Source organism: Ptychodera flava, chromosome 19 (genome assembly GCF_041260155.1).
Source record: "Ptychodera flava strain L36383 chromosome 19, AS_Pfla_20210202, whole genome shotgun sequence".
In the NCBI taxonomy this organism is placed as follows: domain Eukaryota; kingdom Metazoa; phylum Hemichordata; class Enteropneusta; family Ptychoderidae; genus Ptychodera; species Ptychodera flava.
Window position 1 is genome coordinate 30,870,587 of NC_091946.1, and position 23,976 is coordinate 30,894,562.

General features: G+C 37.4%; 2 protein-coding genes across 2 annotated transcripts; both read right to left on the reverse strand.

The window, feature by feature from the left end:
- Positions 1-823: 823 nt before the first annotated feature.
- On the reverse strand, positions 824-3,966 carry LOC139119252 (coiled-coil domain-containing protein 160 homolog). The gene is made up of 2 exons (XM_070682952.1): positions 3,838-3,966; positions 824-2,662 (listed from the first exon to the last, which is right to left on the reverse strand). Exon 2 carries the CDS (start codon positions 2,583-2,585, stop codon positions 1,668-1,670), a length of 918 nt encoding a protein of 305 aa, XP_070539053.1. The 5' UTR covers positions 2,586-2,662; positions 3,838-3,966; the 3' UTR covers positions 824-1,667.
- Positions 3,967-5,911: 1,945 nt separating this feature from the next.
- Positions 5,912-22,201, reverse strand: LOC139119253 (UBX domain-containing protein 7-like). The gene is given in 12 exon segments (XM_070682953.1): positions 5,912-8,677; positions 9,587-9,666; positions 10,356-10,530; positions 10,532-10,939; positions 11,745-11,875; positions 12,480-12,570; positions 13,867-14,013; positions 14,513-14,631; positions 18,181-18,252; positions 18,446-18,510; positions 19,543-19,705; positions 22,088-22,201. Coding segments are annotated over 12 exon segments (1,668 nt in total). The 5' UTR covers positions 22,146-22,201; the 3' UTR covers positions 5,912-8,518.
- Between the last annotated feature and the right edge of the window lie 1,775 nt (positions 22,202-23,976).

Below are 23,976 nucleotides of genomic sequence, written 5' to 3' on the forward strand. Positions count from 1 at the left end.
ACAGCTTTCAGTATCAAATTTTCCAACTACTTTTCTGGCCTCCTGTTTTTGTGGATTCATTTGAAAACCGTAGACCAATAACATTTTTGATTTTGTGAAATTAGAAATCTTTCCTTCATTGACTTACATTGTAACACAGGGAAATAGCAGCTATTTCAAATTAAAATGTTCAGCAAAATTTCACATAATTTTGTTTCTTTAGTCTAAATCCAAACTTTGCAAGGCAACCCCTGATTTTATTATTGATTGTGAAAAAGAGTGGTCAAAAGTTTCCTTGAGCAAAGTGTGGGCAAAAATTCTAAACTTTCAATTTTTAAGGCACATATTCGTATTCACTTTACTAAACTTGCTTACATCATGTGTGTAATATTTTCCTTGCATGTTCATAGAAAAAAGTTAATTTATCCATGCCTCTATTCATGAAAATGAGGGGTTGATTTTTTTAAGTGGGGATGGAGGCAAATTTGGGGTCTGAAATAAAATGCAAATGCAGAGTGATCACACAATTGATGATACTGTACGGTAGGTGAAGTAATTTTTCAGACATCTGATATCATCAATATTTTAAGTTCTGTACTCAAGGTTTGCTGTCATTAAAACTGAGAGAAAGGAAACAGCTTGTCCTTGAAAACAAAACCACAATATATCTTGTCAGCTGTTCCATTTTGCACTTATACACCCCATTGCACATACAAAGTCAAAGCTGAACACAGGCAATACTGTCTTTCCTCATAGGGAAATGCTGCTAATATCTACCGCAAATTGTTGTACACAAGTTACATGTGTGTGGTCATGTTTAGTTTGCATATCAGACAGCTATGACTATTCATAAACACAAATGATTTATTTGTCATTTAATGTTACAATTTCAGGAAATCTTCAAAGTATTAAAATATACATAAAAAATACAAAATATAGGTTGGACATTTGTATCTAGACAAAGTGTTCATATCAATATCCAAAAATACTGATTACAAGTGCTGATTAACAAATTGAAGTCATTAAATCATGTAGTGACGTTATTTCAAGTAGTTTTAGTCTATTATATTGAAGTTAAACTCTCAGATCTATGGTCATCAGGAGCCAATCTCTGTTGTCATAACAACAGTGGTTTGAGTTATGGCAGAATAGAACACAATAGCATTTCTACAATAATGCTCAGGGCTCCTGCAAAAGATTTGTAATATGACCAACTTATTTGGGAACTTGAGTAATAATTTTTGTCTGCTAGTGCAATTTCTTTGGTACAGTATGGAAGTTGGAACTATATAACACATACTGGCTTACTGCCCTTGACAGTGACACTGATATCTTTCATTGCCCAATCACAATGAACCACTTCAGAGTTGATGAAATTTATAAAGATATGGTGGAGATAACATTACATGAAAAGTGCAATAGTCTAGTGTCTAAATTGTTTGGTGTATAAAATGGTAGAAAACGGGGACTTTTAACAGCCAACAAGTTCAAATGGTTATACTTGCATATCTTTCAGGTTTTTTATAAACATGAGATTGCAGTGCTGCATGAAAAGGTACATATACTGGTTTAACTTTCATAATGATAAACCACAGACCATTTTTTGACAATACCATAACGATAGTATTGTTCAACAAGTGCTACAGTGGAATGGATTTAGCAGCTTTAACCACAGAAAATTAATAAAATTACAAATAGAATGGATTAGTGTCTAAGTTTGTAAGATAATCATGTCCTGCACTAGCTTCTCTCACATTCTGCACTGAAAGACTGGCAAAGTGATTTCTCAAATGATCTAACCCCCTTTTGTCAATATTGTGTGCTGTTTTCTCTTTTTCAAGTTCAATTTTCAAATCAGTGATCTCTTCATACAGCTTGTTTATCTGGCCTTGATAATCCAGACGAATGTTATCCTCCCTGACGATACGTTCTCGCTCATACCACTTCCCTTTCTCATCGAGCTCGATTTCTGCCTCCTGTCTAGCTAAACGTTCCTGAGTCAACGTTTTCCTCATTTCCTTCAATTCTCTCTTCAGCTGGAACCTCTCCTCTTTAAGATCTTTGATGTCTTCTTTAAGAAGCTTGATCCTTCCGAGAGATTTCTTCTGATCCGCTTTAAGCTGATCACGGTGGATTTTTGTCCGCTGACACTCTTGCTGACTATCGTGTAGTTTTTTACTCCTGGTTTCGATGACTTTTGTCTGCTTTTTACACTTGGCTTCAAGTTCAGTCACCTGCTTGTGGGCTACATTTAGCATGCTGGATAATTTAATATTCTGCGCTTTTGACATCTCAAACAGTTCTCTTATAATCTCCAATTCTTTGTGAGTCCAAATGCAGGACTCCTCCAGCTGTCTCAGCTTAGCCTCTTCATTTGCATAGAATTCTGCCAGTGTATCGCCAGCCTGGACGGCCTTTTGCTGGTGGCTTTTTCTCTCTGCATTGATTTCCTGGCGTACTTGTTCATACAAAGCTTTGACCTTGTCCATGGGAGGAGTCTCCTTTTCATACTTGGCTATGATCTCCTCAGTTGAGTAGGTGTAGTATGGTGGGAACAGCTCTTCAACCCAGTGTTTCTCCATGTTTGACAGTTTAGTACTTTCCATGGCAATAGTTTGCAAACTGTGTGCTCCAATTTTTTGAAACTTGTATGGTCAGCAACAGCACAGCATAAGGTTTAACACTGAAAGAAAATATAAGTTTTTTTAAACGTTTTTTTATTTAATTGACTAATTTCTTACATGATATAAAATTTTCCATCTCACTTTAGCTCTTTGCAATCTATTGCAGATACGACTCACAAAGTATAGTTGCTTCCAGGCCTTGATACTTATTTCTCTTGAAAGAAAACTTGAATTTGTATTGTACACTTTCACTTGTGGCTAAGTGCAGATAGTACAATAGAAGGGAGTGTATGAAATGAATATTTTACAGAGTCACTTTCTGTCATACATACTGAGACATCGTTGATCAAATATAGTTGTTGTTGTTTATGTTGTTATTGAGTGATACTGTGTCCATTCTTTCCTACATGTAGGAAAGAATGGATGCCGGTGCTGTACTCTTATCTTCTTGGCATCTCAAAGCCTTGGAAGCTCTATAATTATCATTTTCTTTTACAGTTATTTGGAAGGTTAACAGTAGAAATGAATCAACAAAAAGAAAATACTTGTGTTCTTCACTTGTATTACCCAATAACAACACCACACACCCAAATTACTCTACTAGCAGTCCCAAGGGGCGTAAACAAGCTGTAACCATTGTAACATGCCCCATCAAGGCATAAACCCTTTTTTTAGGGTCTATGATCAAGGGTAGGGCATGTCAAGCAATACTTTCTACCTCCATGATAACATCAATGGCCGAAAATAATTCACAAACGTATACTATGCAAATAAACGAAAACGGAATGCCACTTTTTGGCATCACTTATACGATGAAGCCCTGCAATGAGTGTGCATAGCTGCAGTAGTCATGTAGCTCGAGGTTTTGCCCGGGTATGGATATTTGGGTCGTAGGACGGCAAATACCGTCCGAGCCAAATATCTGTAAAACAGAAGACACAATATTGAAAGCCACTGACATTCATTATTGTCGTTGTTTGTACACGCGATTGAAATATCTACATAAATCGTGACTTTATAACACTTTACGTTGGCTTCTATTAGACGAAAACAAGCAGACTACTTGTTAAATTCTACCGTTACTTCCCATGACTAACTCAGTACACTGTACAGTTCATGGTGTTGTCTGTTGGTCTGTTGATCTTTAATTTTCTACGGGAAGTGGGAACCGAGAGTCAAAATCCGAGATCTGTTGATAAAAATAAGTATCTCCTTTAGCCTTATCGAAAGTTACCTTGTCAATATGGACTACTACGACATGTACCGTTAAACTTCTGAACCCTGATCAGGACAGCTGGAAGTGGATGGGTTGTCTTACGTGGAATTTGTTTTGGCCGCCATTTTTATGATAGCTATTATCTCGCATTATCTCGCGTGAAAATAATTCAAGGGATGATGCAAAGAAGATGCCACACATGACAGGGAGGGCCTAGGGGTCGCCCGAATAGCGACGGGGGTTACATGTAATAATTAACAAGGGAATCAATGTTAAGTAGAACGCACCTCAGGGACAGACATTTGGACTCTCAAACTTTTACAATTCTCTTCTGATATACGACATGTGGGGATTCATTTTAAGACTCTTGGTGAAAGAAAACTTTTCACCGGCTTAGTTTTTCGAAATTCGAAAAAAAATATTTTTCTCCACAGAGTTAACACAGGGATGGCGGCCATTTTGAATTTCTAATATCGGTAAAACTTGGGTAACTTGTTTCCCTAGTACCAAAATTTGCATGGTGACCCCTTGTTTTATTCTTGATTTTGAAAGAGAATGATTAAAAGATTCCTTGAGGAAAGTTAGAGCAAAAGTTTAAGTCTTTCACTTTCGAGGTGCATACTACCTTAAGAGCAAAAGTACAGCCAGACAAGCTGGTGTTAATTCAACTAATTTGATCAAGTAATAGAAATCATGACGTAAATGTTACTTAACTGGTTTTTTTTTAAGATTACATTCTAGCCATCTCCCCTCAAAGAACATAATTAATAATAATATAATGTTCTCCAAGCATGTTGGTCAGAATGAGGAAGATTGGACAGTTAGTTGGGAATTAATTATGTTATTTCATGATTTTTTTCTGGACATCAAAAGGGCAAGCTTAAATGTAGTTTGGTCCAACCTGACAGTGTTCCTTATTGCATGCATAGACTAACAATAATGATCCTTCAGTGTAAATTCTGAATCACGTTTTTTGTTTGGCTCAGGTTGAATTTCTCATCAGTAAAATGTTTTCTCGGGTTTCCTTATTTTGAAATACTATGATTTATATCTTGTCAATAGTACGGATATCTCAGAAAATTTCCATTGAACAAATTTAGACTGCTTATTAAATGCAAAGTCCTACCACCAGGAAGGGCGCCCTCAAGTGACAAACATTCCAGTCTTCCATGATTTTAATGAAATTTCATAATTAAAACCAGGTTTATTTTTGTATGAGCTGTAATTGCTTAACAGATTTTGTAACTTTTTCCTGCGTTTGTCTTCACTCAAGCAGAGTTGTAACAAACAGTGGAAAACAATTGTTGAATATGAATCCATATCGAGCACTAGCATATCACAAAAAGCATTGAAGCCTTGTGAGGTTTCCAAAAGTCTTGATGAGAATATCAACATACCCTCGATGTGTTCCACTGATCCAAATTTCACTGTAATTTGCATTTTTCGTGACATCTACCACAAGACCTTACACCCCAATATTTTGGTTTGAACCCACCGTTGAGAAACAGGTAGCCATTGAATTCAGAATAGCAAGCTTTCCTCTTCTCACACTAAAATGTTGAATTCCAAAAGTCATGTAATTCCATGGTAACCATGGTACTGCCAAAAATATCAGGATATATTTGAGGTCATACAGGGTCACCACAATGGCTTTAAGTATGTCTGTGAACTTTTTGGACATTAAAAAGAAATCATTTATTTGATCATCATCATCATCATCTTTCCAATTGTTTTAAAAGCTGAAATGAACACGAGAAATTTAAATAGACAGGTAAAAATGTTGAAGAAGCAGGTCACCTCCAATGTTGGTTGGTCATCCTTTTTCCCCACTGATCGTATTCTCCGTAGTGTCATTGTACTGTATAAAGGTTAATTGAATGGTGACTTATAAGCCCACTGGGCTAGGCAACTCATAGAGTTGCAAGTCACAATAATAAACAATTACTACTACTACTACATTGAGCTACTTACAACATCGTCACATCAATTCCCCCCCCCCCCCCCTGAAATTCAATTCCTTGGGTGAATTCCGACAGTATATTATCATGTCACACACACACTTGGTCACTTGATAAAATAGGAAATACGCAAATTATTATTTAACTTTTGAAATTTTAATAGGCTGTATCATGAAAAGCTCTTTTTACTTGACAAAAAAAGTCGTATGAGTGTATGTGTTCTAACTTTACAGCAACAGTCTTTTTAAAAATTATGCCAGAGCTGTGACGGTAAAAAATAACAGGTCCTCTCTTATGATGGACATATAACAAGAAAACTTTCAATTCTAATACAAACAGGAATGAATGGTATTTACAATGAACGGATTAAAGTATCAACGGATCGAAACTGCAGAAGATAATTTAAATGCAAGAACAGGTATCACTTCCACATTGATATGGCATCAAAAAATTGGATTTTAAAACTGTTGATTTTGAAGCCTGAAGATTCAAATTTTCACATCTGTGACAGAGAAAAATAATGATATCTTGAATTAAGGTAGAACGCGCCTCTGGGACAGATATTCAGACTTTCAAACTTTTACAATTCGTTTCTAAAATACCACTTATGGGAGTTCATTTCAAAGCTCTTAGTGTAATAAAACTTTTCACCATCTTAATTTTCGAAAATCGAAAATTCTATTCTTCTCCATGGAGTTAACACAGGGATGGCGGCCATTTTGAATTTCGAATATCAGTAAATCTTGAAAAATTTGTTTCTCTAGTACCAAAATTTGCACGATGACCCCCAATTTTTATTGTTGATTTTGAAATAGGATGGTTGAAAGATTCCTTGAGAAAAGTTTGAGCAAAAGTTTAAGTCTTTCACTTTCGAGGTGCATACTACCTTAATGCACACTGTTGTGATGTGATGACTCATTGAGCTTTAGCAACCCCAGAACACTCGCTGTATGCATTATAATAGCAAGGCTCAGGAACTATTTTGATATTGTATTTTCAAATCCCTTGCTGCCAATGTTGTTGTTCAGACTTATAACTACTATTATTCAAACATATTTTGTATCCGGAAATCGTGACAGACAAGAGTTATCGTGAAATTCTGTGGATTGAATTTTTGGAAATTACACTGTTCCGTATATGTTATTTTTAGCTAATACTGAGTGACACATATTATACAGATTTGTTTGCTCTACCAAAACTCAACAAAAGGAAACACGGTGGCACCAAATAATTGACATGTGTACACAATAAAATTGCTGCAAATATGCAAAACAGAGACACAGTGTCCTCCATTCACATACTAGAAATGTTTTTGTAAAAACTTCAACACTCAACCAGTTGTGTTGTATGATTTTGTTCTATTACAGTACAATCAAGAGTGTAAAGATTAAACCTCAGTTGACCAAGTTTAAATTTCTTGAAAAGTCATATTCATCATAACGCCTAAATTATATCAAACGTGCGATTTTTTTACATCGTTTGAATTTGATGGCATTAAGATAGACAAAATTCAATACTCAACACAACGACAGCAATTTGATAAACAACAAGAGTATGGCAAACAGGCCTTCTGATTACATTTTGAAGCCAAATTTCAATGAGTACTGTGTCGGTGTTCAACTGAATTCAACCTGACACTTTCGATCTGTAACTGGAAAGACGTTGCAGAATTATGGGCAAAGTTTGTCGGACATTCTTTCGGACTTACTAGATACAGACAAAATAAGTAAATTCATTGTTTTGCATTCAGACATGAGTTTTTGGAGTTCTTTCCATTGTTGGTGATATTCCCTGACAAAACAGAGCCATGACTTCTACATTGAGACAAAAGATTTCTTCAGGGCAGTCATCTAACAACCGTGAAGTGCAGTAAGCGGGTACCTTCTGGAAGCCTATAGATACAGGAATGTACATGCTGTATGAGAGCATATAAAGGCAAATTAATTTTGCTTTATTTTTTTTTAACTGCTTATCCGCCTACCTTCCAAAATTCTTGGAGGATGCAAAACAAAGAATTCACCTACTTTGGCCTAATTTTCTTGACCACATAACTTCCGGTTATTTTGAAGACCTTCAATAGTACAGGTAAATTGTGAAGCAATGTGACAGCTTCATTAAAGTAACGTTTTCATAGTAACTGCTGAGTTGAAATGACTCTTTGAAGAAGGCGAAGAAGGCTACTGCATAAAAAGGTGAGTAACATTAAAAAAATACTAAATGATGTGTTTGTTTTCACCCTTACCTCACCATGGTTTGGCCTATGCCAATTGTTCTCAATGGTGATTGTGGACCTGCTCACAGGGAATAGGGGTGAACAGGCTGCAATATGCAACAAAAACACTGGCAGTGTAATGTGAGTCCAAATGCTATTTTCACAGTAAGTTGTTAGATATATTTCTGTACATTATTGTAAGAGTTTCAAACTGTAGCATCTTCTCTCAAGTAAAACCGATAAATGCTTCCATTGAGATAATATATGTAATAGCTGAACAAACGTTGTTTCAAGCACAAGTGTCTTTATGGAGTATCCAAATTAATTTTGAATCAACATAAAAACAAGTTGTCATCTTTAATGAGTATTTTCTGAAAGATTTTCCCTCCAGGGCTTGCTTTATCTTGGATAAGTTAGCTACTTCTATGGTGAAAATGCTCGACAACACCCTGCACTAGGTTGATGACCTTTTCAAAAGTTTCTACACACTAGGTATAAAAATATGAATATTTCTGAACACATCTTCTTGTTATCGTTCCTGTACGAACACAGTTTCTTGAGGAAAGAGACCAGCATCTTGAAGGGTGGTGTCAAAATCCAAGTAGGAGAGTTTTCTTCTTGGAAAATTGGTGACGAGTTCAAACCTTTCATTGGAATAGCCTTCACTTATGACCAGCTTGACTAATGTCTGAAAAAGAGAGAGAGAGAGAGAGAGAGAGAGAGAGAGAGAGGTTATTAATGTCTACGTTGGATTGAATTCAATATATTACAAACTACCAAGTTCCTTTTATATTCTGACCGTATTTAACCCTTTGAGTGCAGTAATTTTTCCCACCAAAAAATTCAGTGCAATATTTTACCAATTTTTATTAATTTTTCTGTAATTTGTTTGATAATTTTGGACCAAATGGATATCACATTTCATTGGCCACAGTTTTTTTATCAAAATTTTGACAAAAATCTGAGAAAACTTGACTGGGCTATATTTTATAAAGGCAACAAACATCGACTTTGGCCCTCAGAGGGTTTATGGCTTTGTGCTGTAGAAATGACCAATTATGCACATTTCAAAGAAACCTTTCGTTCACAATTAGAGTGAATATAAATAAAGTTTATTTGGTAATGAAAGTGAATACTATGTTGCAATTAATCTAACTTTCTACAGTGTGAGCTGCAGGTTGCCAAGACTTAAAACGTAACTAAAGAGTACTGGCATAATTACAAAATAAACTGTTTCACAAATAGTGCAACACTATCATCCTCAAATATTACTTTCTTTTTCTTTCATCCAAACTGTTGCTTTTATGGTTAGTTGCAAAAACTGAAGATACTGTATGGCTGTAACCTTTGATAATTCTTTTGGTAATTTCTGTTGTGAGTGTCACTGTGAACATTAATTTCATGTTCTGCTCATAAAGGAACATTGAAATACCCAGTATTCAGCCTGTCAATGTGGAATTCATGAGTATGATGTGTAAATTTCAATTTTGTTGACAGAATTTGACTCAAAATTTGTATTGTGAATGACTTGTGCAGAAAAACAAAACATAAAGAAGAATGTAGGAAGCAAGTAAGTTCATCTCTTTGCTATACTGACCATGAGCTTGGCTGATGCTGGCAATGACAGCTGTTTCCGTTTGCCGTCCGGAAAACGAATCATCAACTTGGCTTTGGGACCTGGAAGAGTTGGAAACAGAATATTAATACCATTCAGTAACATGTGCTCAAAAAACCTCAAATTTGTGTAATTGTTCATATTCTTCAGGTCCTGGAATACCCAAGGATAGTGTATTGTCAGCTTGTTCCATTGACTTTAATGAAGAAATACTTATCACAGATAAATTTACTAAGACTATAAAAACAAACAAACATACACACGTACATACATACATACATACATACATAGTACATACATACATACATACATACAGACAGACAGACACAGACAGACAATGCACACTAGACAGCTACTACCCTTATAGCCTCTTTTGCCACTTTTATGACATCTGGAAGCTAAAAACACTTATTTGCTCAAACATTTTTCTGTTTATTTCACATCTACTATGGCCTGCTGTTCAACAAAACAGAATATCAAATCGTCTGGGAGTTGGACACTCAGAAGGTTCTTTGACTTAGTGAACTGAAAGAAAACGGCTGTGGTAATATCGTCATTTGCATGAAAATTTCATAAAAGACTTGGTGAGAGAAACCATATTGAGAATCAAAAACATAGTGAAAACGTGCTTGATTAACAGGGTAAAATAGAGTATTTCTTTCTTTGAAAACGACAGCATTGAAAAGTTTTACTCTGAATTTTTATGAAGGAATGTTTTTGATTACAAATTACAAATCTGAAAACTGTTTACCATTGTCATCGACTGATTCATCTTCTTCCGACTTCTCAGAATTTGTAACGTCTTGAGAGTTCTGATCTTCAGATTCAGATGCTTCATCTTCACTTTCCACGCTATCATCATTTACAATCACTTGTTCCTTAACTGTGTCACATTTCTCATTGCTCTCCCCAGTGTTCGATTTATTTGTTCGATTTATTTCCGTTTTCTGTCCTACAACTCAATTCATTTCTTTCAGATTTCTCATCTAGTCTTTCAACAAGTCCCCGACTCTCTTTAAGTTTCCCAGCTCTCAAAGTGTGTTCTGAATTTCCGTTTTCAATTTTTTTAGTCGGCGACGAGTGACTTGACGAAAGTCCAGTGGCAAAATCCTCATCATCACTGCAGTCAGATTCAGAACAGCTGCCATTGATTGAGTGGAAAGTTTCACTATCGTCATCAGAGTCATTCCCGTAAAAAAACTGCGGGTGCTGTTTTGTGTGTTTTTTGGTTTCTTTCCTTTTCTCTTTGGTGTCTTCTGTTTTACTTTCGGCTAACGATGCTGCAATGGCGGCTTCAAGTTGACTGTCTTCACTGGCATCTACAATGCTTTCAGACTGAAAATGATATAAAAATAGTTGCTCAGACTTTTTCCTTCCAGGTTCATTCATCGCTATGAAGGTTATTAAAAGGGGCAGGTTTGTCATCAGCTTTATCTCTGAACAAATTACTTCACTGGAACCGCTTTACAGAGGAAAACAGAGGACCAAAATCACATAGACAGTCAATGTCAACAAGTATTCATGTGAGAACCAGGGATTGAGAACTGCCACTTTAAAAACCAGTAAAGCGGGACATGTGCCATACAACCTACTTAAACATGACTGATCACTTTGGAGAGATTCTGACAACTTCAAAACCTTATATAAACATGATTTTCATTAACTTACTAAGGCATACATAAATATGGTGATTTTTACAGTCTTGACCTGATCATGATGGTGTATATATACATCACCGCAATGTGTCAGGGGGATCATGATGGTGTACATTACAGCATGTGTCACAGAGCTCATTATGATATACATCATAGCATGTGTCACAGGGATCATGGTATCGCCACAGCATGTGTCACAGGGATCATTATGGTATATGTCACAGTGTGTGTCATAGGGATCATGGTGTACATCGCCATTTGGCAACAATTTTCACAAGGTACAGAGAAGAATTCATGTAATCATTACACTCTAAGGATATGAACATTACATGTAAGTAAGAGCACCTACAGTGCTTGACTTGCATTATAACAGCGATGTTGAGAATCAAAACTTTTCCTCGTTTTTTTTTTAGTCAATTTCCATAATTTCACTTTGAGATACGAGCAGACTTTTCACTTGTGAAGTCTGTTTGGGAAAACCTTACCCTTCGTACTTTCTTCTTTGGCGGCGGACTCAAGCCATCTTTGTCAAAAATTGGATGTGAAGACAAAAACTCAGTCGCAAGATCACAGAAACTTAAGCTGTCTACTTTGTGCCATTCCAGTAATTTTTCACCTTCAATGGAAACAAAACCATGTAAGCAAATTTTGTAGATACACTGTATCACATACACATGCAGTTTTCTGACACCAACCAGAATTTGATAAAGTACACTTTAATATTTCCTGTCCTAGTCATTAACCAATGTTGACCACTACCATGTTCAGAACTTAGGATTTTGAGCAAAACACTATATTTCATGCTGAGCTAAATAAACATTGATAGTTTTCGTTGCAATTTGAGTGCTCTGTAATAGTAATGCACATTTTTGGTCAGAAATTACGCAAAATATCACAAGTTTAAAATGCACTTATTAATGCTGAAAATGGTGACAGTAAAATGAAATTGCTAGAGCAAGTTAGATGATGAGTTCACCAAATGGGTTAGTGATGAAATCCAACCAAGATGAGTCGCTTTGCATAAATTTGTGTAATCAGTGGAGAGATGAAACCAGCCCTTCCCTGGGCTGGTCTGCATCCAAACCAAGACTTTGGATTTAGAGCCTACGGGAATTAAAAGAGTGTGATAAATGATACAATTGTGGTACAACATTTGCCCCAAAACACTGCTTACACATGAGAACACGACAAACATACAGTGATTTAATAGGATGCTTTACCTGTTCTGGGATCTATAACAGCTACATATGGAAATTCTGTGATTTTGTAAAATTGTATATATTTTTGACCCTCATCACTGTCATGATACACCTGAAAAGAAAATCATGTAAATATTTCGTTAAGATTGTACAATGTCTTACACCTGAAAATTTAACATGCCGAGACAAAGCACCATCTATGGTTACTATGTCTTTGCCATTACTCACAATCTAACGATAGTAAAGGCAAGAAGCAATATGAAAAATTTTCAAACAAACCATCAGCTTAAAGAGGCACTCCCACTTGGTAACATTTTTAAAACACATTTTTTTAATGCCAACGGTCGATATTTGACATGGCGACTGTGCGCGGATCGCGAGATATTGATAAAAACATGTCCTCAAAAAAGTTAGTTTGAATTCCGGTGGCCCAGCTGAATTCAGCTTCCGAACATAGAACGTTCGGCACTTCGGCCATTGTCAACTAAGCTATGGAGTACGAGTCTACACTGACACTGCTGTACGCCACAGTAGTACCACTTGCGTTGGTGAGCGGTCATGTCCCATGGTTGAAAGCCGAGTCATACTGACTTGGCAAAAAAACGAAAAACAAAGTTTGCTGATTCCACCAGAATTCGCATAGGTGACTAGCACAGATAGGTGCGGTTGATACATAGTATGCATAGTGGCCGCCGCGTGCTATGCGCGCATACCACACGCGGCGGCCGCTACTTATCGAACCACGCGTAACTGTGTGGCAGAGGACAAAATGTAGTCATCAGGGGCAACTAATATTTTACACGCAAAAACTGATATCTATGTGGTATTGTTAAAAATTTAATACATCTGATTGAGAATAATGAAAACGACAAAAACTAAGGAGAAGTTTTAAAAAAAGAATTACCAGAGGTAAAGGCATTGATAATGATGTATATAAAGTCATCGCAGTAGGAGGTAAATTAATTGCGTCATTCGAACATTTTTGGACTCCTTAGAATATTGTCAATCAGCACAACAACACACTTTCGGGGGATTTCGGGTCATAACCAGGAACGATCGTAAAACTTCGGGATGTGAAAAATACGCTTGGGAAATGACATGTTTTTATCGATATCTCGCGATCTGCGCAGAGTCGCCACGTCAAATATCGACCGTTGGCATTAAAAAAATGTGTTTTAAAAATGTTAGCAAGTGGGAATGCCTCTTTAACTTGTTACTATCCTGAAATTAGTATAATTATAAACCAAGAAATTTTCAAGAAGTAAAACTTACATATGTCATATTTCAAATGAAAATGAACATTATTATTGTTTTACTAATAATTTATTAACTCTAAAATATCTTATCATCATTAAATTCACAATTTTTACAGAGAAGTTTTTCATCGGAGTATAGAATATTGGCTTACCTGCCAAAAGACAAAGTGTTCTTCTATAATACTTTTGACAGCTGGGCTGCTCCAAACATCACGATTCAATTTCTGACATGAAAATTCCTGTACATTTTGAACATTTACTAAAACCCATTTACATTGATTCTGGCCAGTTTCTCTAGCCTGCAAAAGAACGGACAACTCCATTGCTTAGAGAACAGTTTCTATACACCAGTGCAGGCCAGAACAACATTTATAAACATTTTTATCATTTTACCATGGTAATTGTAGATTTGTCAAATAAAGCTGATAACATAATGAACATGATGGCAATAATTTTATTGTCTGCTTTTAATTGTAAAGGAAATATAACCTCTTTTTGTAACGTTTATCTAGCAAAGTTCATATTTCAGTATCAGGTCAAATTGGTTAAAACCACTGAGGCATAACATGTCCCATATGTTGCATTGTAACAAAGACTTGAACATTTGAAGATCTCTGAAAACAGAGATAAACATGATTTTACTAACTGAACCTGCTATGAATTACCATGTCCAGTCAGTGAAAATACCTACAGGTTTCAACACCAACTGTTACTGACTCAGCAGATGGGGAAGTGACTGGTATAATAACATGTTCATTAAGCTCAAAATTCCCGATCACATTTCTCAAGAAAACTCACTGTGTCAAATGTTCCTTTGTGCATAATATCTATCGGTGGTCTGAATAAATCTTCTAACGTTTTCTTTTTACTGACAGGCTTTCCTTCGGCGAGGTTCTTCATTCTCTCTTCTTGTGCTCCTAGAAAATTAAATCAATATTTGCTGTTTACCAGACAGGGCTCGGTTGTCAGGTCTGTGAATATGCCATTTTAATTTCATAAAAGATGCATATTTGAATAATTTTTTCATTAGACTTTTTCATTTTTTTGTTAATATGGGTCAGCTGTTGCCTTATTAAAATATTGTAACTACAATAATTTTGTTGAACTTGAGCAAAGGGTAATAGTTACATCACAAAATTTTTAGCAAATACAATGGAATTCAGGGGTACCCACATCACAGCTAACAGATGAATGATACACGATGCATGTCCATGGTACCACACTGTGCTTGTTGAAAGTTTCAGTAAACGTGCAGTGGCCTGGAAGGTTAGTGACTCAGCTGATTGGTACACTGTTGTATTGCACAGCAACTTGAGGAGTCTAAAAGTAAGCCAATTGTGTAACTGATTGGCCAGTTATTGAAGGGCTAATATAATTATCTAACTTTTGATGACTTTTCAATATAGTGGAATCACTATTTACTTTAATATCAAAAGTTTCTTGTTCAGTTCCCAAAAACATGTTGAGATACAGTCTTAAGCTTGTTAACTCAGTCAGTACATATAGACTGAATTGTTATTGTTGACAAGTGAATTTTGGTCTAGACTAGAACTCAAATATGAACAATAACAGTGCATTTTACATGTATAGATGCTGTGTTCATATGCTAAATAACGGGTATTCAAATATGCCTTTGGCAGAAGTTTTGCAATTGATACAAATCAAAAATTGCAAAAAAATTTAAAAGTTAAAGCTATTTCTATAATATTCAGCTAACCAATAAGCAGCAAGCTTCCGAGAGGCTGCACAATTGCGAGAAAAATTACAGAGCATATGTTCTGAGCTTTATCCTGACATGTAGATCATAATGCTCTTGGGTCATTTGACTAGAAAAATTTTCACACCAATAAGTGTTTTGTTGAAAATTAAAATAAATCTTCTGATGACACATAAAAATGAAACTACAGTACTTGCAGCTCTGTTACTTATCTTTGGTGCAATGATGGTGAAACACAGAAGACAAAAACATGGCAATGTGGTCTAAACATGCTGAAGAATGAACTTGAAAGTACCGTACCATGGGGAGGAGGGTGACTCAGAATAAATTGTTGCTAAACTAAGACTAAGTCGTCGTCCTGGAAAGCAGGTGCATGCTGATGCAAAAACTGAATTGTACAGTGAGCATATACCGTATGGTATAAAAATGTATAAAGATTCTTAAAGGGAAACCTAAGTCCAGCGACATTGACCGTTTATCTCTTCCAAAATCACCCTTGAATAAAATGCAGCTCAAATTTGCAACATAATTGCACGCGCCGACGACTACGGAGCGACGAAAAGAGACATTGAAGTAGACGACATTTATGGAAATGAGCTCGGAATCCCATGGGCGCGAAAGGGCTCATGGGAGGAGCGTGCGTGACGTCATCGGCGATACACGAACGTGTGTGACAGCCTACCAAAGCATTGGAGTCTATGACTGCAGGAGTGCAGTTCTGCACGTTACGACTCTTTAATGCTCAATAGCATAAAAAATAGTTAACTGTTGTTCAGTTGAGTGCAAAAATCACTTAGGGAAGAACAAACGGAGTCAGCTTTTACCGTCTTCCCACAGAACAGCTTTTTGAAGACAGTGGCTAAAGAAAGTCGGGCGAGTTTAAAAATCTGTAAAAGATACAACGTTATGTTCTAATTCTTTCAGGATGATTGTTTTATAAGGGATTTCGTAATTCTGATACCGATACAAGACGATACTACACAATGCGGTTCGTATCTTGACATGCTGAGTCAGCCTACTATCACCGGTTTCAACCAGATAAATATTAATATTGGCAATTTCGGGAGTCTAAAATCCGAAGACGAAACTAAACAAAGCGTCTCTTATCTTGACATCCCGGGTCTGCCAAATCTCCGATATATAACCAATAAATATAGGCAATTACGGGACTATACCTTGTAATATTGATATTACAAGATATTGGAATGACTTTTTGCCTACTGTGTATCGGCACGCCGGGTGTGAGAAACCGCCGATATTATATTAAATATCAATTGCGCCGGAACTCCTAGGCTAATATCGATACCAGACGATCCTAGATTTACTTGCACTGTATGGTGTTGGCATGCGGGGTCTACGAAATCACGGATATTTACCCGATAAATATCGGCGACTTAGGACTTTAACTCTGATACTAGACGATACTTTGTCAAATCGTGGGTAAATATCCGATGTATATCAGAGATTTCACCACCTAACAGATCTGACCATCCGAATACCTCTGTCCGACTCTTAGTTCAAAAATAGCATCCATGGCCGGAAGTCAAGAATACTGTATGTTTTACATTATTAGATTATTAATGCACGAAATACATTTTTTACATGTAAAGCATTTTTTTTCATTAAATGTCCCTCGGACTTCGTCGAGAGGGCCGATCGGATATCATCGGGACTCGGGAGGCCCTTGCACAAATTACATTCTTTACATGTAAACATTTTTACTTGGCGATCGGGACTTGAACAGAGGACATATCGGAAATCCAGAGGACATATCGAATATCATCGGGAGTTTGGACTGGTCTTGTATGAAACACATTCCTTACAACAAGCTTTAAGACGATACTATTTTTTTAAATAGCGGGCAAATATTCATTATATTGGCGATTTCATCACTTTGTAGATCTGAGTAAGTCCGACTTCCTAAGTTCGACACCAGCTTCGAAAAACAGACGACACTATAATAGATTTGTCAAATCGCGAATAAATATTTTCTGATACATATCGGAGATTTCGCAACCTTAAAGATCTGGCCAAGCTCGACTTACACGGTAACACATACAATCAGTCAATCATTCCGTATCATTCACGAACCAAAAATTAATTTTAAGCGACTGATACAGAAAACTCTGTTTTAGAAACGTAGCGTTGAAGGATTGCAGGGTCACTCAGTCTCTCCAATCCAGTTCGGGGTCTGTACAAGCACAGTGACTCCCTCCGCTGAATCATACACAAAACGCAAGCAACCAAGATATGAACGATGTTTTGAGATGCTTTCTAATTATTACATATCTTGGACAGGTTCAAATTAGTATGGTTTGATTTCAGTTAAGGGAAAAGTAATACTCGATGTCAGAAATATCGCTGTCCGAACTCTCCATAGTCGTCTTACGAACGCGCTGAACTGTACACAATACTCCTCCAGCTGCAAGCTACAATTGTCTGTATGATATCGCACATGACGTCACGCACGCGTCTCCCATGAGCCCTTTCGCGCCCATGGAATTCCGGGCTCATTTCCATAAATGTCGTCTACTTCAACTCCTCTTTTCGTTGCGCCGTAGTCGTCAGCGCGTGCAATTATGTTGCAAATTTGAGCTGCATTTTACTCAAGGGTGATTTTGGAAGGGATAAACGGTCAAAGTCGCTGGACTTAGGTTTCCCTTTAAGTAATATATCAGAATCGTAAAATTAGTCCAATAAGATAATCACACTGACATTGTTTTTGTTTGTTCAACAGAGGGCTACTTACTTGCTTCTGCCTGGAAATCCCTAAACCTATCAAACACAGATCCCCTCCCACCACGTTTTCTTGGCCTTGGACCTGTGAGCAAAATATGCAGGAAACTTCACTTTGTTATTCACAATCTCAGACTGGTAAATTAGGTGTTCTTTAATAACATTCAGACAAATATCTGTCACAATTTTTTTGTCCTTTTATTGAAGCTTGCATTTCCTTTTTGATGTCATAACGTCAAATGAAACAGTCAAGTTCAATGATAAAACACTTTACATACCGAATGCATAACCACCCTCAACTAGAATATCTCTCTTCTGTGGAATTGGAGCTCTTACACTCTCTCTGGGAAAACAAGAATATTTCAGACTCTTTGTTAAATATGTTGGTGTAACAAACACGTGGAGACAAACATACATACATAAAACATAAAATCCTGTAGCATAGTAGCATTTGCTATGATAATAAAGTGTTTCCTCGCCCCACCAGGCTGTTTGTAAATAAGTTTTTGTACTTTATAGTATATAACTGCAATGTGCAGCGTATGTACTTTCTATGGTAAAGGTTAAAGGAAAAGGACAACTCAGAAAAATGTTAGCGTAGTCTGGTGGTACTGTTTTCTCTTTCAAGTTGGCACACAGGTCAATTTACAGTTGGATTTCTGGCATGGCAATCCACTGATTCAGGTATGAACAATGCTGGCCCTAGATCCAAAATAGAATTACAACCAACGGACTTGCTAATGCCATGTATGTGGTGCTACAAGCACCAGCTGTAACCACTGACCACTAAACAGAAATTGGAAAGCTCTATTGTGTCCAGAGCTGTTATTGATGTGTAGAGTGTACATCATTTTTGTCAACAAAAGTAAAATTTTTGATCAAATAACTGACAGTAAAACACAAGTTGTACACACCAAGACACAATGTACCTTTCAATAGTTATTATACACAAACTGTTGTGTGCTTGGTTAGTTTTGGTAAAATTTGGTTTTGGTTACTTTCAACCTGTATCCTGCCAAGCTCAGATTTCACCATCAGGCCAAGTCGGTTAAAACCAGGGAGCTATAACATGCTGCATTTTTAAAAGACTTGAAAATTGGAAGGCCCCTGAAAACTTACTATAAATCAAAGTTTTTACTAACCGAACCCGCTAAAACTATCATGCCAAGAAGTTGAAATCCTTACAGGTTATGGCAAAATACAGATTTTTACTGACTTGGCAGATGGAGAAGTGATAGGCCTGACAAGATAAGGGTTACCACTACATATGATTTGGGAAAATTGACCTACAAAACAAGTCTATGATGAACTCTTCTTTCAGAACTTGGTATCAACAATTCTGGAAACGACATGGAACACAAATTACAGTACTTACTCATCATTTGTGACAGCAGCTGATGTGCTGGCAATGTTGGCGCCGTCACTGTCACTTGTCTCAGTGACACTGTCAGCCTGACCTTCTAGGTGCATGCCGATAGCCATTTCAAGGTTGCCGTTGCATACTTCCAACATACGACGGCCAACTTCTTCACTTGCGCCTGGTAAACACAAAACACAAATAATCCTATGCCATTAGACATGCTGTTCAGAAAAATGTTTGCGACATACTTCCTACATATTGGAATGTCTAAGTTTCTCATATTGGCAATGTGAAGGTACAAATGACATGATCATGTTTTTTATGTGTGGTGTTGGAAAATATTTCAATACTTCATGCCATCATTTATTTCAGCAATTCATGAAATACAAAAGCAATCAGGCTAGCTGTGTAAGAGTACACACTACTTCACTGGAGGAAACAGAAAAATTTTGTGAATAAACTGTATGCAGTACACGTGTTCTTGGCACTTGACCATTCATGCCCTGTCAATACATCATCACAACATGATGAATCAGAAGTGTTTCAATGACGATATGTAATTATGGTAGGTTCTTATCTTTCACTCAATATCGACAGTCCGTCGTGCCTTCTTTGCCTAAAATACTGGCCTAGCGAGTATGGCAAGTGCTGCAGAACAGGTCTGAATAATACTAGTATACTTTGGCCTCACTTATGGCTATAAGCACTCGCTCTCAAGCTGAAGGCTCCAGGGCGAGCGCCACAGGCACCTGGCCCAACAGCAAAACGTTTGAGCTTCACATTTGAGCTGTATACAGATATGGTTAACTCTGAGTACAGATATAGTTCACTTTCTTTGTCAGGTCCCAGACAGGCTCTGCCATGGTGTGACATATCACACATTACACTTAAATTACATAGATCACAGCCGGGTTGCCAACTCGACCAGTTACAACATACGTGTATAAAAAGCTGCTGAAGTCTGAAATTCACATGGGTTATTGAGTGAAGGTAAAGAAATAAAATTATAGCAGTATTACACCCCTAGAAGGCATCTTACGCTTAAACTTGGGGAGACTGAGGAATTAGCAATCATCTGTCTGAAGGAAGTTGGCATGTATAGTAGAACTGGCTTTACTTGCTGTGATCTATAGATCAGCTCTGCTTTTCCCCTTAGCTGTGATATTGCAGCAGTACTTGTGGCATATATCGAATGCACTCGGGTCAAGGGTCATTGCCACAGTTCTGCTGCGAGCCAACGCATGGGCTCTTTTAGCAGTTTACTACGACATTGACCGGTGTTGATGATTTGGCTCGCAAAATAATAATATAGATAGAGCTCGGAATAAATCAAATTGTGTACCTACTGTATCACTGACTATCTACGACTCACCCCCTACTCCTGCTACGACCCCGACTGTGACAACATGTATTTTCGACTGTTTTTTTCGGTGAGCCGTCGATGGTTCCTGCTCGATTTGAACTTTTGACCTCAAACGTATTCAGTGCGTTGTACGCGTGAGCGGGCAAACATTGCAGAAACCGTCGACGGGTCACAGGAAAATGGTCAAAAATACGTGTTCTTATCGTCAAGGTAGTTAGCAGGCATAGAGAATGAGTCTTATATAGTCAATGATAAAGATATGTTTATTTATTCAAAGGCTAATATATTTTATTATTTTGCGAGCTAAATCATCGACACCGGTCGGTGCCATAGTAAACTGCCAAAAAAGCCCATGCGTTGGCTTGCACCGGGACTGTGGCGATGACCCTTGACCCGAGCGCTTTCGATATATGCCACAAGTACTGCTGCGATACAGCTACTTTTCCCTCTGGGAAGAACACAACCGAGGGAGTGGTACAGATATTGATTGCAGCAATATCAGTGCACTTGCATTTGACAAGCATGGCAGGTTCGTATATGAGCTAAACTTGGAACATGGCGTATTGCCAATCCCTTGGTTGTGTTGTGATGGGAAGTGACTCCCTACTGAACGTATGCAACACAATGGAGGGGGGTACTCGATAGGGCTAAGTTTCCCTGAAAACGGTGCAAGCACTGCATGTGTCAAGATCAATAACGTTATTCAGGTAAACTTTACTGCATGAATCGTATAAACTATCCTACATAACAGCCCTGATAGCTTTCGAAGTTCATACCCCCAGAGTCGAGTCGACCCCTCATCCCTCATCACCCTATCACCCTATCTCCTAATCAAAGGCTAATGGAGGGACTGTGCCCACCCTCATGACCTATTCGAAAGTTGTAAATTTCCACTTTTAACTTCTACATATGGGCTCTCAAGTATAGTGAAAGTCAAGATTTGAATGATTTCTAGCGGCATGCCATGTAGAAATCCTAGATATAAAACTTTAAGCCCTAAAACACATGCTTCTTTCGTATACCGTTCCGTCATGTACGTAAGATTGCTCCGTCGAAATCATGCATCGTGCCATTTTCGCGCCATCTCGCTTATCATTCAACCAACCCTGTCAGATAAACATTTTTCCCAACTACGTATAGTATGTAAGATATGGGCAGTAAGCACGATCGTCAGATAAATTTCAGGGTGTTTCTCACCTGTAATCGCGGTAAATTGCTCCGCTAATTTTTTGAAGGCCTTAGATTTCGACGCCATGATGGATACCCAATCAACAATCTGCGCACTACAGGTGCGCACTGCCGAGATCTCAGTGTTCGCGCTACGCCTTGCGGCCGACTAATTCACAGGCGCTCCTTAGCTGGTTAGTCTGCTAAGTAGATCGATTTTCGGTTCGATTTATCGATCCCGTAGTCGATATGCCCGCCACTGCAACCTAAATACTCACAACTTAGTGAGTATTTAGGTTGCAGTGGCGGGCATATCGACTACGGGATCGATAAATCGAACCGAAAATCGATCTACTTAGCAGACTAACCAGCTAAGGAGCGCCTGTGACTAATTCCGTAGCTGTGAATATTTCTAGGCATTTAAGCTTATAATGAATTGAAAGATAGTGGCAGGAGGTCTGAGGTCAGTAAGACTGCAAAATTACAAGACAACCAATGAATGGAAATCTAGCTGTGGAAAACGACACGATAGATTTTGCTGATTTTCGTGGATGTCATATAGCCTACATTTATGTATTTGCAGAATTTCGTGAAGGGGGCGTACACATGCACTGGGACATCACTTCAATTTCAAACTTTCTTTGTACCAGCTGGCTAGATTCGAAGGGGAAAATACATGTACTCGATAGACATGCAATCACAGATGAAGCGGGCGGGGAGATGAAATAACTAGAATATTGTGACAAACATTTTTGTATATATATCTTCTGATTATATTGTAAGCTCACTGCCATCTTTGGGATGCGTTGGATCGACAAAATTTGAGGAGGAAAGTGCCAAGTTATGTTTTTGAACAAGTTGTAGCTGGAAGGTAAAACTTTTGATAAAAATCAGATGGTAGCCATGGTCCGCAAAAATGTGAAATGTGTTTTTTAGGGAAATGATACATGCTTGCTGTACATTTTACATGATTGGTAAATCTCACTTTTTGAAGCAACAAGTGGCATTATTGTACACCTTGTCCCGAAAGATGTTTATGCTCAGGCACCCCTCCCAATACTTAATGGTCCACCCCATATTTGCATGTCTTGTCAGCAGTTTATTGCCAAGGTGGTATTCCGTACTCCACCATAAATGTTATAAATATTTCACGACAGAATATACCAACGAGCATTCTACAAAACCATTAAGTATACCATAGGAAGGGGCAACAATAGATAATATGACGAATTTTTTTCTGAAAGATGTGCTTTCAAGACGATATGCTTTCAGGACAACTTTTTGATGATGCCTATTGTTGTAGTCACGTGACTCAAAAAAGGGAGCTGAACCAATCATGTAAAATGTACCACAAGCAATTGAACGGCTACGATGTAAGGCCAAACAAAAAAAGTTGTGCTCTTCCGATAACCCGACCTACCCTATTTTTTACCTATCTACCCTAAACTTTTTTGAGCTACATAAAGACGGAAGTAAAAAAAATAAAGAAAAAACCGTAAAATCAGGCGTTCGTTACTGGGCATTTGATTTTTGCTTGAACGAGGATGCCTTTTTTTCCCTTTTTACAAGTATGGAAATGTTGTGGCCATTGTTTGACCGCCCTGAACCCCTGAAAAATGCATATTTAAAAATAAAATTATTTTGGAAAAAAAAATTCCTGCCAACCTACCTACCCTATTTTTGAAAACCATGTTATCATGCAGAACAGCACAGTTTATTTATTTATTTATTTGGCCTAAGTATAAGCAGTTAACATGCATCACAATTGCTTGATAATTCAGTTTTATATTTTCTGATAATCACAATGCTCCGTTTTTTCCTTACATATTTTGGAGTGATAAGCACCATGAGAAGGAAGGGCTAACAATACCAGTGTCATTCTGACCTTTCAGATAGAAGTGACATTTTGAATGTTTTAA

Bases quoted from the DNA above. Each gene is read 5' to 3' on its own strand.
- LOC139119252 (XM_070682952.1), bottom strand. From the start codon at position 2,585: ATGGAAAGTACTAAACTGTCAAACATGGAGAAACACTGGGTTGAAGAG.